The 16,830-nt window shown below is 37.6% G+C and overlaps 2 protein-coding genes across 3 annotated transcripts; both read right to left on the bottom strand.

The window, feature by feature from the left end:
* Window positions 1-4,892: 4,892 nt before the first annotated feature.
* Window positions 4,893-6,950, bottom strand: FD3 (ferredoxin 3). Of its 2 annotated transcripts, XM_088121682.1 has the most exons (3): window positions 6,563-6,950; window positions 6,103-6,234; window positions 4,893-5,459 (listed from the first exon to the last, which is right to left on the bottom strand). In XM_088121682.1, exons 2-3 carry the CDS (start codon window positions 6,146-6,148, stop codon window positions 4,987-4,989), a joined length of 519 nt encoding a protein of 172 aa, XP_087977808.1. In that variant the 5' UTR covers window positions 6,149-6,234; window positions 6,563-6,950; the 3' UTR covers window positions 4,893-4,986. The 2 variants fall into 2 exon arrangements, with proteins under 2 accessions (XP_087977808.1, XP_022142635.1); XM_022286943.2 differs by lacking the exon at window positions 6,103-6,234 and having other exon boundaries at window positions 6,563-6,938.
* A 1,003-nt stretch (window positions 6,951-7,953) lies between these two features.
* PGY1 (Ribosomal protein L1p/L10e family) lies at window positions 7,954-9,901 on the bottom strand. Its single transcript, XM_022286963.2, has 6 exons — window positions 9,832-9,901; window positions 9,673-9,719; window positions 9,172-9,391; window positions 8,608-8,773; window positions 8,276-8,481; window positions 7,954-8,179 (listed from the first exon to the last, which is right to left on the bottom strand). The coding sequence occupies exons 2-6, from the start codon at window positions 9,675-9,677 to the stop codon at window positions 8,126-8,128; spliced, it is 651 nt and encodes a 216-aa protein (XP_022142655.1). The 5' UTR covers window positions 9,678-9,719; window positions 9,832-9,901; the 3' UTR covers window positions 7,954-8,125.
* Window positions 9,902-16,830: the final 6,929 nt, after the last annotated feature.

Below are 16,830 nucleotides of genomic sequence, written 5' to 3'. Positions count from 1 at the left end.
TAAAAGGGAAGAACAGAAGTAGAAAGATGGAAAGAGAGGAAGAGAAAAATGGCACTAGGCCAAAATAATATTAATAATAATTGCTGACTCATTAAAAAAATACACATAAGCAAAGACTCAAATATGTTAATTAGGAGTGCAAACAATTCTGGTGGAATTGGTTTTCGGACAATCCCAAATCGAACCCAACATTTTTAGATTGGTTTTTATTTTTTTTCGTGTCATCGTCCTTTCTTCTTCGAAATCTACTTCAAGTACATTTTGTAATTGTACCGTACGAAATTGAGTAAAACAGTAATTGACATATAATTTATCTACTTCTCTTGTACCATTTCAGTCTCGTAAATAAGAAATTCTAAATTATGTCATTGACTAGACAAGTTATACTTCAAAATTGGAAAAATTACTACATCATCATTTCGTTAAGTCAATTAACGATCCACTCAACTTCAGGATCAATTGAAAATTAAATTCAAACCTCAATGACCAATTAAAAAGTTAAATTTAAATTTAAAAAAAAAGAAAGACTTACATGTTTGGTTTTTTTTTTCTCGTTTTTGTAATATATTGTAGCATATGTTTTTGTAGTTCACATGATTAATAAACTTATAATCTGGGATAAGTCAACTCATATATTAATTGTTGACTTGATTTTTTCCAGCACCCTCTTAAGCCTAAATCGTTACATAAATTTACCTCGTGAGTGAAACTCACTCTAATAGCACTTGAGTGACTTTTTTTTAAGGTTAATTTTAGATATTTGGTTAACTTTTTTTTTTTTTTTTTAATTTAACAACAATATGCAGAATGGGATCGACATGGTTTTTTGAAAATTGATCATGAATTCGCGAAGCTCAAACTCGGTAATCGACATACGAAAGATCTATAAAACAAAGTTAACACTCCGACACTCTAGTTAGTACGCAATCCAACCCATATTCGAGAGATAATATGGTTTCGGGTACCTTACATGAGAGGTGGAGCTTGTATTTATAGAAGCGAGCTCCCGATAGGGCTTCCGACAACGTAAGACCAAGTTGTCCTTCCAAAGAACATGTCTACCTCATATGCACCCACGATTACTCTTTTGGTTCGGCTCCTACCGGTATAGGTCAATCAGTATGTAGAATGTAGTTCGGCTCGACTTCGAACACTGAGTTGACTAAACTTGCTTTTGTCGAATCTTCTTACTTGATTCTCCTAACCGTCGATGACACTTGATGACGACACGTGTGGCAGTCAATCAATCGCCTCCAATAGAGACACGATCTTTTGATTAGAGATATATATATCTTTCTGAAGAAATGAATTGTGTTCAATATAAAACCTTATTTTGTCATTTTCTGTCTTTTCTCCTCCGTAAAAGCCTCCTAAATTTAGCAATCCTAAATATTAACACGGAATAAAATCGACTGATACATTTTCACCTCCCTCCCTCCTTATAGTTTTCATATATGAGATTTGAAAACTATTTTCCTAACAAATTTTGTTCTTGTTTTCAATACTATATTTGAAAGATTATAGTAAAACATTCAAAAGCAAAGGGACTCAATTACAAAATTAACACAAAAGTTTAGAAAAATTAAGAGAAAAAAAAAAGAATAATATAAGATTTAGCTCGCCTAATATACAATACTTTAAAATTTAAGTTAATGTTGACCAACTATTCCCTTTAATTAACTTCCCATCCATGTCCATGGAAACGTGATTATTGCCAAATTATTAAATATTGCACAATTCATTTAAATGATTAGAGAGATACTAAGACATATTTTAGTGCTAATTAATATATTATTAGCTATTAAACCATTTTTGCTTTTGGTTTATTTTTTTTTTCCCTCTATAGAAGCATTTCCATAGACAAAACTAAATGCAAAACAAAGAAAAGAAAAATGGTGAGAGCCATTATCTATCTCCACCATGTTCCCTTTCTCCTTTGCTCACCAAGATATAATCTATGTACGAATGTTATTTTCTTATTTATTCTCTTAAAAAAAAACTATTTCTTTTATAAGTACAAAAATTAAGCGTCGGTAAAAGTTCGAAAAGCTATCGACTTACCTGAAGAATGCAATGTTTCGTTGAATCTCCATTGCAACCACATAAAATTAAAGTTTTCTGGAAAAAAAGACGTTCATATTTATTCTACTTTTTTTAAATATTCTCCGCCAATTTCGTTGTTGTTTCTATATCTTTCTCGACGAAAACATTTAGTTGGGATATGTCTTTAATTATGTTGTCGCTTTACAAAAAAAATGGCGCGCTGCAATGTCACCTTTCGTAAAAGTGTTAAAAATTTCATGGGGGAGATGTGACTTTATTGACAAATTTATAATTTCATCGACAAATATGACTTCTAGCAACAATTTCGCTCTCGCCGTGGCATGGCCCAAAAATTAAAATTATCTTGGGGTTAATCCTAGAAACAAAAGTAGAGTTGACCCAATTTGATATTATCATAATTAATATGGATATTTAGTTTTTTTTTTTTTTGATTGGTGTGAAAATATATACATTTGAGAAGAGAACATTCTTTTTGCTTGAGAAACAAGGTGCAAAAAAGAAAGAGGAAAAAAGTGAAGTTGAGTTACATGGAGACCCTTTGTTGGAATATTAACAAAACAAACTTTCCCACAAACAAAAAGTTTTAACCAAAAGAAAAAGAGAGAAAATTTTGCATTATGTATCCACTTTAATTTCTCAGCAGCTTCAAAAAAGTTAGCATATATATATATAGGCTCTCTCTCAAGTCTCATGAGAATTTGAATTATATTGTCACTTTCCTTGAAAGTTTGTGCCTTCTTTTCCATCTTTTCTTTATTTCCAATGAATTTGTTTGGTGAAAAGTTTGGATGATGATAATGGTGAAGATGACTCTTGTTCCCTTCCCTTTATAATCATTTTCTCGCAATAGTCTTGATTGCTCCTTTGACTTCAATTTATAGTTATCCGTCTCTCAATTATGAGTCATAGACTTTTCGTTCATAAATGTCGTAGCCTACTAAGAGCAGATACCAGCTCGTTGACGATTCTAAGCACGATTATGGTTTCCAGTCCAGAGGAATCGATCATCCAGACCTAAGTTGACCTTTAAATTTGTACCCTATATATTTGGGCATTTTTATTTCCAGATCATCATAGCTTTTTTCATAGGGTTTTAGTAATTTTCTCACAACTCTCTCGGGTGATCTTTTTTTAACCAGGAAATGTACTAGTCTCAAAAGCTCTACATATTCTAACTTTTTTTTCTTTTTTTTTTAAATACAACAACATGTGAGGGTGGAAATTCGAACTCACGACCTCGTAGTTGGATACCGGAGTTTAACCAATTGAACTCTAACTTTTAAACTCTCTTTTCATACGTTTAAAAGACTACATAACTTTTCAATTTCACACTATGTACAAAATTCAAAGTTTATTCAAGTAAATCAAATGATCCCTAAAGTCTAAAGATGCTTAGCTTCATGGAAAAGGGAAATGAAAAGGAAAAAAGGACAAACAACTCTTGTTATGATAACATATTGCATTATCACAAATCTAACTGGAATTCCATTATTGTTTATAACTTGAAGCAAAAGCCACATAGCTATGCTGTGTTTGTTGTCAATTAATAAAGCTTTGATTTTTTTTTCTTTTTTTTTTTGAGAGTAATTGACCAATAAAAGACTCAGATGAGGTTTAAGAATCTGACAGATAATCTAATTAGGATTAATTGATTATATAGACTTTAAGTTTGTGGTAGAGAATGCTTTCCAAAAAGTTTTTTTTTAATTATTAGTACTTTTATAATAAAATCCCTTTTTTTAATTTTATTATTTCAAAAATATTTATATTTAATTACTTACAGATATTTATAGAATTGATATTATATTATTACTTCAATAAAGATATTAAAGTTACAAGAAGGGAAAAAAGGAAAAAGATTACTTCTGTAGAGAGATCAATTAGTGAAAGAACATGTATAGACCAAGATTGGTAAAAGAAAGTGTACGTGAAGCTAAGGATATTACTGATAAGATAAAATATGTAAATTAACGAGAGAGATTACGAGTGAAGAAGGGAAAATAGTTCCCGAAAGTATATTAAGTGAGATTAGTTAAAAGAAACGAGAAAGTGTCCGTGGAGAAAAATTAGGTAGAAAATATTAGAAATGAGTGATTAAAAATGTGTGTAAAGAGATGTTAGTGATATAGAGAGAAAGAAAAAAGTTATAGAGAGAAAGAAAAAAGTAAGTGAGTAAGAGTGACGAGGGAATTGTGAATTTAGAGATTAAAGAGGAGACTAAGGAGATAGAAGATGAGTAATCGAGGGACTAAGATGATAGAAAATGAGTAATCGGGAGACTAAAAAGATAGAAAATGAGTAACCGAGGACATCGTGCTTTAGATTCTTCTTCCTCCCTCCGTTTTCGTTTTCGTTTTGTTCATGGTGATTTTGAAAGAACTTAAACATGATCAATTTCTATGCCTTCACTTGTATTGGGATTAAATTGGGAGAGGTAGTTAGATAACTTAAAAGTTCATTAGAGAACAAAGTAATCGCATCTTTTCTTGATGACTAATGGTACAATTTCAAGCTAAACTGAGCATATAATTCAATTCGTTATCTTCGAATCTCCGCTCCACATAAAAAAGGAGAAATATAATTTCAATACTTTTTAAACATTAGCAACTAGCCTTAAAAAATAATTATTACAAATATCTCAAAACGAATATAGCTTTGTAATACCTATAACATTTAGGAACTATAAAATCTTATGATGAGATTTTATAACTCCTCTAAGTAAATTGAAACTAAACTCACTCAAATCACGAGAATTAAATTGAAACTTTCAAAACTCGGATATAGGACGGGTACTTTTAAGCCGTTGATACATTTTGGATACCGGGACATTCAAATCTATAATTTATTTATTTAGGATATGACATGAGGATTTAAAACTCCAACCCATAAAAAAGGAGAATTTTTAACGGCTACAATAATTACTCAGATCAGTTCTCCTTCCTTGTGTGTGTGAATGACACAGTCTGCAGTTGGGAGTGAAACACAGGTTAACAAATAACCCTCTGCCATTTGAGTATCGTCCAGAAACGATCCATCCGACTGGTCGACCGAACCCGAAACAACTTTCCCAGCACATGTAGAGCACGCACCTGCCCTGCAAGAATACGGTAGATCGACTCCCGCTTCTTCAGCTGCATCAAGAATGTAAGTATCATCCGATGCCTCAAACTCGTGCTCTTTCCCACATGGTTCCACAAGTTTGATCTTGTAAACGGCCATTGCAGAGGTTCTGAACGAGGGAGACGATTTCAAGCCGAAGGATCTCGAAATGTTGCTTGCAGATCCAATGGAAGATGGACACTTGATTATGGTGATTCGGTATCGGTTTTTACACGGTGCATTCAACGTGAAGCGGGAAGGAAGAGTTGCAGTGGACATGGTAGACATTTCTGATCCTAAATCCAAGAAAAATATTTGAAATGGTGTGGTTTACAAATCAACCAGAGGCTAAAAGGTGAGAAATGAACGTGTAAAGACTACAAATGAAGTATATAACATCAATTACAAAGAAAACGAAGTTGAAATATATTGCATTTCCCTGCAAGCACCACCAAAATGAACAACCAAAAGGCAAAACTAAGATCTTACAACTTTTTTCTTCATCGTCTTATTTAATTCAGTGGAAAACAGTCCTAGTCTGATGCCAAAGAAGTTCGAAAACTGAAAAATTAAGTTTATAAACACTACAATTTATGTGTTTTGTAAGTTTATAAACACTACAATTTATGTGTTTTGTTATCAAACGTTTTCAAAATCGGAGTTAAATTTTGAAAACTGAAAAAACATAGTTTCTAACAACTTAGTCTTTTGAAATTTGATGAAACAAGCCTAATTTTTTTTTTTTCCTTTTTCTAGTACAACAAGTGGGGAGGAATCTGAACTCGTGACCTCTTGATCAGAAACATATACCAATCACCGTTAAGCTAAGTTCATATTCGCGAAACAAGCATAATTTTTAGAAAACTAAAAACAAAAGAAACATGCGAAATGATTCTTCAAATTCACAAGACAGAGCAAAGTTTTTGGTAATTTGTATGCCTGTTAAAAGGTAACAAATGAGTAGCAGTTGCAGAAAGCTATCCATTGGTTAATGGAGGCAAATTGGATGTATGGAGCATTATGAGAAGAAGCAGGCTAATGGCCTTTCTGTTCTTCACTCGAAGCTCCATCCTAAATGGAAACGATCCAACCCAGATCTCAGATTCAAGGCTAAGAACATACAGCAACTGTATAATCAAACTTCCGATGCTAAACAACACAAGATCAAGATGGGCAGTGAGATCCCCTCAACAGAATAATACTAAATGAAGGCAAATAAATTAGCATAGATAGCGCCATTATGTATACCAAAACCCCAAATATCAAACACACAGAAAGCACAGAGATTGTAAGGGGAGAATTGGATCAAAGATGAGCATCCAACAAGAGGTTTACGTTTAATTAACATGCTCAATTGAAAAATGGAGAAAGCGAAAGTAAAGAAACAAGAGAAGCTTACCGGTGGAGCGGCGGCGGAGAGAGCGAAGCAACAAAATTGAACGCAGCCCAAGTCCTTAAATGATGCAACAATTAGGGCAATACATATAGAAATATATATACACATATAAAACATGAGAGAGAGAGAGAGAGAGAGAGAAATGGCTTTTGGGATGTGCTGAAAGCCCAAGAGGAAGAGGGGATGGAGGTTTTGGCATTTGCAAGCTCCCAAGAGGCAGAGCAGCTGCAGGATCAAGCCCTTTTTGCTCTATAAAGTAGTTGTCCATCTCTGACTTCTTTCAGAATTTTGAACACATTCATCTGCATCTCGCTCATTTCAATTTTCATCAACCAATTTTAAATTTATTCAATTAGATTCTAATTTTTGAGATCCATAAGTTATTGTGACATTTAATGCTTTGATGTTTAACATTATTTACCTCTCTAAAAATGGAGATTCGATGACTTCATGTCGGTACAAGACTTTCAAATAGACTCACACGAAGGACATAGTGAACATTTTTAATGTATGGCTCGAGTATGCAGATTAGACAAAATTCACATCGCTCTCAAATGAGTCTCAAACTAATTCCTCTCCTTGATGCTAATGTTTTTTCTTCCTCGCTTTGATGCTAATGTTTTTCTTTTTTACTCAAGCTTTTATTGCCTAATTTGATATTCTTGCTTGCTCAAGTGCTTGAATTGAGTGCTTTGAAGCTGAGCCTAATACTTCAATTTCATAACTCCAATAAATTTTTAGAGCAAATTTAATTGCGCATTCTGTTGCTAGATATACATTAGCAAATGATTAAGAATGCTTGATTTTCTCTCTCCTTTTGTTCCATAGATGGTTGCTGTTTGTTTTTTTCAAAATTGATACAACTCGGGCTGGTGGATCCCTAACAGGAGCTTGTTATCTAGATTAAGCAACACAGCTAACAAGATTAAGCAACACAGCAGCCAGTGCAGAATCCGAGCTTAGATTAAGCAGCCAGTGCAAAATTCGAACTTGAAAACTCAGTTCTTGAAACCTCAAGACCTCAACGATGGCCACTTTTTATTATCCAGTACATGATTTTTGCCCTTGTATTGAAAAAAGAATAGCTAGCTCAACATAAAGCTATTCGATGGGTGGTCATTTTAGAACATAGAAACACGCATAATTCAAAATTATAAACTAAGTTAAGAGCAGCTACATGATGAATCATAAATAGACAAACTAAACATAGTATTGGGATGATCATTTCAGAAATGTAGCTCAGATCGTGCCATTCTTGATATTATTTTTCAAGTTGTTATAATACTAAAGACAATTGATATAGATGGAAGCTTTGTATTAACCCATTAAGAAAGAACCCAACAACTCTAATACCATAAACCGAAGCGAAAGTAAATGAATGTTCATGTCGGTCATGGAGGAATTGAAAACTTCATTATCAATAGTCACTTTAGAGGAGAAAAAAGCATCCCTGTTTCTTTGTTCAATGATCATTAAAAAAACGCTCAATTCGCAAAACTGCTCTTCAAAAAATAACTTCAACAGTAGAAAGATCGAACACAAGACTGACTAGATCACTAACAGAGCTTAGAAAACTCGGTACGACTTCCCCATTGTGCTCTTCAGGTACAGGCACCTAACCTGCAAACAAGAAACAACAAATATTTATGTTCAGACGGGCAAGGACGATGAGATAAATCAAGTTAAGCAGAGAGATGAATTTCAATGAGAACTTACATTCTGCCAGTTCTTCTTCAACAAAGAAACCAGGAAATTGACACTCATTTGCACGTTTTGGAAGACTTGCTTCTCCTCCATGGAAACATTTCCCACTGCAACTCCCATGCAAAGCACCTTCTTCAATTGAAACTTGACCATTGCCTTGGTCTCGTTAACTTTGGATTCGAGCGATTCTTGGTGTGTCACCAATGTTGGGAACTTTCCTGTAACAGGCAAAAAGAAGTAAATATAGAATTAACATATAATTCATTCAAAAGCCTGTAAAATATTAGGTTTAATTATTCCAGGACTAAAAACAGTAGAGCTATAAGTTTATAAAATGGTCTTGCCTGCTTTGTTGAGCCCAGGTCCTAGAAGACGAGGGATCTGCTTGATTACAGCTTCAGATGCCAAGAAGGCATGGTACTTTTTGGCAAGTTTCTTCACCAATTTCTTGTTCTTATTAAGCTTCTTCAAGCCCTCCACATCCATATAATCTAAACCAATCTTCTCGGCCTGAAATATAAATTTAGGAAATCCCATCAATATATGCCCTCTAAGCATTTGGAAGGCTAAAATTAAAAGATAGCAATAGGAAATATATGGGATAGTCCCAAAATCAAGTAAAATCAGTTCATATGCACACCAAGATATTTATCTCCAAAACAACCACAACACAAAAGAGTTACGAACTAAAATCATATATCAGAAACGCTAAAATCTATACACTATGAAACATCCTTAAATAGTAGAAATATGGAAATAGGAAGATTATATTTATAGATGGGACATACGATTAAATCTTAATAGACAACAATAAATGTGCAAATTTCAAATTTTCTAACAAAAAAACAAATGTAGCTTACAATAAGCAGTTGCACTGCAGGTTAACATAACCATAGAGGTCAAATTACCTCCTCAACGTGCAATGCATCTCCAAGCATGCAAATCTTCATCTTCGGACGGGGAATGTGGGGCAACTTCACAGAACCACTGAAACGCTTATCCTTTTGAGGGTCATAGTTCTTCAGCCCGATCTGAAGTTCAATGGTCTCGGTAAATTTCCTCTTTTTCTCATTGCTATCAGAGAAGATAGATGTGATAGCTTCTCTCAACGCATCACTCTGAAGCTTACTGTAGAACCAAACGACGGTAAGGTCAGACCACACAATAAAAAACTAGAACTTTTTGAACAAACACAAGAATGCAAGCCTACTTGCCCAAGATCATCAATTCATAACTATCCCAAAGCTCGCACAACTCAAGATTGTAGTTTAATAATCAAAACCCATTATCCCAGAGAACCCCAACCACAAAACTAGAAAAGAAATCGGGGGTCCATCCATCATAACTAGGAATTTCAAAACGCAGACATCAATCTGAAACCAAAGCAAAGAGAATGCTGTTTAGCATACCTCATATTCGAACCTTCGCCTTCGCTAAAATACCATACACTTCAGTCCTGTAGACAAACAGAGTTAAGAAAAATGTAAAACCCATGGCCGGAAGCAAGCAAAAAGGGAGAAACTGATATAAACATGAACCAGAACGCAAAGGAAAACTGCAAATCGGACCCAAAAGAGAGCACCAACAGAAAAACAAATGCGTAAAATTCAAAGAAGCATGAAGCGGAAATTAAGGTAATGCTACTGAGATCGTGAAGAAGAAGCGAAGGAGAAGAGAAGAAGTATCAGAAGCGACGGCTTACCGGAGGAAAAGAAGAGACCTAAAAATTAGGGTTTAGAGGAAGAATTTATTTATACGTCTCTAAGAGAGCGATGAAACGGTGGGAACTGGGCTGTCCAATTTGCTAGGAGGTCCAACTAAATGGGCCTAGAAGCCCATTTAATTGCCCTTTTTTCTTTTTTCTTTTTTCTTTTTTCTTTTATTTATTTATTTTTATTTCTAATCTTACCCCTTTGCTCGTGATTTGGAAGATTTTTTGGACAATAGATTTAATTTTTTTTAAAAAAAAAAAACAAGAGATAAGTGTTGTGCTAAAATTGGGTCCAGGGAAGAAGGTGCAGCACTAAAATGGTTTTTGTGCTAAGTTGGGCCAGAGAAGAAATGCAGCATGGAGTAGCACTAAAATAACGGCTCGTATACTGCAACCTATACCAAAAACTTATGCACAATATATTGCGACCCATATGCAATATTACAGCCCACAGTTGTTTTAGTGCAGCTGCACACTAAAGTAAGGAAGTTAACGTCATAGCACTGCAACGCCTTAGCACGCCCAATGCGTAGTACAATTGTGATATTTGAGCCTAACAGTCAACCCACCTCCTATAAATATGGGAGAAGAGCAACCCTTCAAGGTAGGTGAAACCATCAAAAGACATTTCCTTACTTATCTCTTCAGTCAAGTTCATCAACTAACTTAAGCATCGGAGTGTGGTTGGCCAACACCATACCGGTGTTAGCTTTATAATTTCCTTTTAATCACAAGTTTCAAGGAGATTTGGTCCAGACCTGACTTTTATAACCTTTTACGGTCGGCCTGATCAGTTTGGCAAAATCTATCTTCTCGACTTGACCGGGCTCCCCAAAAAGTGATTCAACAGTTGGCGCTGTCTGTGGGGACGACTGTCAATCTAATATACTTATGGATCCTGACCATAGCCACCCACCTCAAGAAGGAAATCCAGTCCCAGGACAAGGATACTCACTCGTTCCTTCTCGAAGACCTGGAGGGCTGCAACCCAGCTTCCAGCACCCTATTCAAGGGGCAAAGGGAGTAAATGAAAATCTTACGATCACAACACACTTTGTGGATGAGTCAGAAGTGCCCCAACGCCGACGAAGTCGGTACACACAAATTAATCAAGATTTGCAAGGCTTAAAGGGAGATATGGTCGAGGTATTGGCTCTTCTAAAACAAAAGGAGAATCTTGGAACATGTGCCAGTTCCTCCTTCCACAATCACTCTGTTAGAGACCCGGCAAAAGGGAAATCCCCGGTGGAAGTGGAAGATGAATCACAGGTAAATCGTCCTCCAAATCCACCTAAGAAATTAATCCTAGAGGGAAACAATCGATTAAGAGATCCCCCAAAGAGTATCAACTCTCCCAAATCTTGTCTCCCTGGCAAGCGAAGGGGTCATCCGGTATGTTCACAAGCAAATTTAGATAGAATAGGTACTGATCATCTAAGAGAGTTCCTGAAAAACCAGTGAAAGGAAAATGCAAGTCAAGAGCATCTAGACCTGCGCACCTGCCTCAATGATCGACCAGCTCTTACACCCGCTAATCCTAATGGCCATACCAATAAAGCGTCAAATGAGGGAAATTTCTATGAGGAATCTGGCATGCCTTTTGCAAATAATGTCATGACAATGGCCATACCACCAAAATTTAAATGGCCTACTATGAAACAGTATGACGGCACCAAAGATCCACTTGATCATGTGAACACTTAGTGCATGGATGGATTTGTAGGGGGCTCGAGATGAAATCAAGTGCCGAGCATTTTCATTAACCCTCGCTGGTCCGACCACACTTGGTATTGACACTTAAAGAAACGATCCATAACCTCGTTTAAAGAGTTAACTCGGGCTTTTCTTACCCAGTTTGTAGGAGGACGCAAGCAGAAAAGACCAGCCACATACTTGTTAACAGTTCGGCAAAAAGCCAGCGAGAGCCCTCGTGACTACATAGTCCGTTTTAACAATAAAGCCTTGAAGGTGGAAGGAGGAACTGATGGAACCGCTCTGACCACTATCATCGCAGGACTGCGGGATGAGAAATTCCTATGGTCATTAGGAAAAAAGACGCTAGTCACCTTTGATGACTTTATCACCAAAACTCAGCGACACATGCATGTTGGAGAGTTACTTAGTGCCCGCAGTAATCCAGGAGACATCACTCGTAATCCTGAACCCATAAAAGGTAGATAGGACTTTAGGCAAGACCCAGTAAGGAAAAGTCGGACCAATGACCTGCTCAAGGGACGACAGTTCCCGTAAGACACCCGTAAATACACTACAACTACAGTACCAATTGAGCATATTCTTATGGAAATTAAAGATCAAAATCTGCTGAAATGGCCTACCAAGAGGCCACAAGGGAATTTTTCCAAGGACCCCAAGCCGTTATTGCCTATTCCATAAGGAAAATGGACATAACACCTCAGAGTGTGTACGCTTGAAAGAATATTGAAACCCTAATACAACTATGGTACCTCTAGGAATTTGTTGATAAAAGGGGAAGGGGATACCACCCTCCCCCACAAGAAGGATTGCAGGTTGACAAACAGCCTGATCAACGAGAGATACGAACAATTTTTGGTGGACCTACCGGAGGAGAATCTAGCCGGAAAAGAAAAGCTCAAACCCGACAGGCAAGGCAGGAACCTTACATCTATACCATTTGTGCCGCCTCCTAGGCATGTTCTGAAATAACCATATACTTTAATCAATCCGATGAGCAGAATTTACATCAGCCACCCAATGACGCCCTGATAGTCGTCCTTCCCATCGCCAACATCCAAGTGCATCAGATCTTTGTGGATGGAGGTAGCTCAGCTGACATTCTCGCTCTTCAAACCTTTGACACCATGAATATTGGAAGAGAGCAATTGAAAACGTGCAATACCCCCTTGGTTGGATTCGATGGAAAGCGAGTTTATTCGGTAGGTGGCATCGAGTTGCCTATGTCTTTCGAAGAAAACCCGTGCGTTCTCAATGGAATGGTGTTTTTCTTAATAGTCAATCTACTGCTCATGAATGTTATTACATGGCATTATGCCACGACCCCCCGACATTAGGTTCTGATGTACATGAGAAAAATAAAAACGTTAAACAAGCGACACCTCCAACCCAACAGTTAGAAAAAGTGCCTCATGTTCTGCCCAATCATGATACTCGAGAAAAAGACCCTCACCTCTCGCTGGGAGAACCAACTGAGGCAATTGAATCAGTTCATTTGCTATCCGACGAGCATCGTGTCCGGATTGGCACTCAAATGGCACCCGAACCCAAAGAAAAGTTGATGGCATTCCTGAGGCATATTGCAGATGTATTCACTTGGTCACACATTGACATGCCAGGCATTGATCCATAAGTAATGGTGCATCAACTCAATGTGGATCCTAATGCCAAACCTGTCGCACAAAAGCAAATGTCCTTTAATACTAAATGAAACCAAGTCATTGCAAGGGAAGTGATAGAGCTGCTCAAAGCAGGTTTTATACATGAAGTATATTATCCACAATGGTTGTCTAATGTGGTCATGGTCAAGAAACTTAATGGTAAGTGGCGGATGCGTGTTGATTTTATAGATTTAAACAAAGCTTGCCCAAAAAACAGTTTTCCCCTGCGTCGAATAAACCAACTAGTAGATGCTACCGCGGGTCATGAAATGCTAAGTTTTATGGACGTATACTCTGGATATAATCAATTGCGAATGTACGAACCGGATCAGGAAAAGACGTCTTTCATAACAGAGCAGGAAGAATGCAGGTGCTACTTATCAAAGGTTAGTCAATAAAATGTTCGCACCGTTAATTGGTAAGAATATGGAAATTTATATGGATGACATGTTGGTCAAAAGTCGATACTCAACCCAACATAAGTCAGATTTAGAAGAAGCTTTCAGCATTTTGCGGAAATATCAAATGAAGCTGAATCCGAGTAAGTGTACCTTTGGGGTGTCATCAGGCAAGTTTTTAGGGTATTTAGTCCACCAAAATGGAATTGAGGCAAATCCCGACAAAGTACGAGCTGTAATAGAAATGACATCCCCAAAAACCTTGCGTCAAGTACAGAGACTCGATGGGAGAATTGCAGCATTAAATCGGTTCATATGCAGGGCTGCTGATAAATTTTTTGTCGTTTTTCCAAGTACTCAGGAAAAATGGCCCATTTGAGTGGACCGAGCAATGTGAAAAAGAATTCACCCAATTAAAATAGTATCTTAGCGTCGCCCCATTGCTTGTTAAGCCTCTTCCAGATGATAAATTATTTCTATACCTAGCTACTTCAGAAACAGCGGTAAGTTCAACGCTAGTAAAGGAAGAAAATGGTCGTCAAATGCCAATATATTACACTAGTAAAGCGCTATTAGATGCTAAAACACATTACTCGTTAATTGAAAAAATGGCACTAGCATTGATTGTAGCAGCTCGATATTTGCAACCGTACTTTCAGGCTCATGCTATCACTGTACTAAAAAACCTACCTCTAAAACAGGTTCATCAAAACCAGAAACTTTGGGGCGATTAATGAAGTGGGTCGTTGAGTTAGGAGAGTACGACCTATGGTACAAGCCTCAAACTGCGGTTAAAGGGCAAGTCATGGCTAACCGTATTGCAGACTTAACTCCAAATAGGGAATTATGACAAAAGAATGATGTTAATAATGTTACCCCACAAAGTTCTCTCGATCCTGAACTTTGGACCGTTTATGTTGACGAATCTTCTATCAACAAGGATGCGAGGCGGGAGTAGTAATACTGTCGCCGAAAGAGACACATATAGAGCGGGAGTAGTAATACTGTCACCGAAAGATACACGTATAAAGATTGCACTGAGATTTGGGTTTAAGGCTTCCAATAACGAAGCTGAGTATGAAGCACCGGTTGCCGGTCTCCAAACGGCTGAAAGTCATGAAGCTAAACATTTAACAGTCCTCAGTGATTCAATGCTACTCGTCAACCAAGTCAAGGGAGAATATCAGGTAAAGGGAGAAAAGCTAAGTGCATACAAGACACAGGTACAACAGTTGCTCACCTTATTTTCAAGATGGGAGATCTGACAAGTTCCCCGGTCGGAAAACAGAAATGCTGATGCACTGGCTCAATTGGCAACTGCCTATCAAACTGATATATAGGGCGAACAATACCTTTTAAATTCGTACCTCATCCTAGTATACAACAGGCAGTACATGCCAATACCATGGACACTCCGGACAATGTGTCATGGATGAACCCGATAATTAATTATTTAACCACCGAAGAACTACCTACTGAAGTGATTGATGCCCATCGATTAAAACGACAAACGACCCAGTACACGCTCGTTTAGGGAGCTTTGTACAAGCGGGGTTACTCTCAATCGCTCTTGAAATGTCTTGACGAAAGAGATGCCAGGTACGTGATATAGGAAATTCACAAGGGAATTTGTGGTAATCACCTAGAAGCACGATCATTGGCCCATAAGATAATCCGACAAGGATACGACTGGCCAACCTTACAACATGATGTTCAACAATATACCAAAACGTGCGATCGATGCCAACGATTCACCCCAATTCCAAGAATGCAGGCAGAACCGCTATCTACCAAATTAGCCCTTGGCCTTTCGAGCAATGAGGAATTGATATCATAGGACCATTGCCACGAGGAAAGGGCCAGATTAAGTATGCAGTAGTGGCCGTGGATTATTTTACTTAGCGGGCAGAAGCTGAAGCCTTAGCCACCATTACTGAAAAGAAAATCACAAAGTTCGTATGGCAAAATATTGTATGTCGATTTGGTGTCCCACATGCTATCATCTCAGATAATGGAAAACAGTTTGACAATGCCAACTTCCGAAATTTTTGTGAGCAACTTAACATTCGTCATATTCGCTCCTCGCCGGCTCACCCACAATCCAATGGGCAGGTGGAAGCTGTGAACAAGATCATGAAGCAACATTTGAAAACCTGTCTAGAGTCATTAAAAGGAGCGTGGATGGAAGAACTACCCAACATGTTATGGGCCTATCGGTCGACAATAAAGACTGCAACAGGGGAAAATCCTTTTTCTCTCGCTTTTGGGGTTGAAGTTGTGATCCCCGTGAAAATAAGCCTTCTGTCATTACGAATAGTGGAGTACAACCCTGCCACCAACGATGAGCGCCTTAGGCTCCATCTTAATCTGATAGAAGAATTACGGGAAGTATCCTGGCAGCGGATTCAAACCCGTCAACAGGTCTCTCAACGTTACAACATAAATGTTCGACCGAAAGCATTTGAAGAGGGAGATTGGGTGTTACGACGAGTGGCACAAAATACTAAAGAAACCACAGATGGAGTTTTAGGACCCAACTGGGAGGGCTCGTACAAGGTCATTCGAGTTGCTCGACCAGGTACTTGTTATCTAGCAAACTCTGAAGGCAAGCCATTGAAGCATCCATGGAACGTGGAACATCTCAAGAAAATATTATCCATAAAAGTGCACGTTGCGAAAGGAAAGTCTAAGTCATATTGTAAAGATACAAGTATAAAAGTTCTCAGTACATAAAACCATCGAATGTTTAAAAATAAAGAAAGCAAGCAAAGTTATGATACTGCTAGCCCTGAGACTCTTCCCTAGTTAACGGCACATCAGGTCGGACTACTAAATCCCTCAGACGGGTAGCTTCAGAAGGACTAACATCAACAGGTGAAGCTTCATCACCAATGAGGCCCGATCTCACCATATCAGTAAAAATAGATGCTACGCACCCTCTGGCGTTATCTGTCCCTGTCTCGCTAGCACCTAAGACGCATCCCGTGACAACCTTGGAAGGCCCAGGTATACGAGGTCCACCCCACTTGGCACGAAGCAATGCAAAAAGAAATCCAAAGTCTAAATCAGGGAACCTCTCACTAA

The sequence above is a fragment of the Momordica charantia genome, assembly GCF_013281855.1.
Source record: "Momordica charantia cultivar OHB3-1 chromosome 3 unlocalized genomic scaffold, Mcharantia_2.0 BLBB01000003.1, whole genome shotgun sequence".
In the NCBI taxonomy this organism is placed as follows: Eukaryota; Viridiplantae; Streptophyta; class Magnoliopsida; order Cucurbitales; family Cucurbitaceae; genus Momordica; species Momordica charantia.
This window is presented reverse-complemented; position numbering and strand designations above follow the sequence as displayed.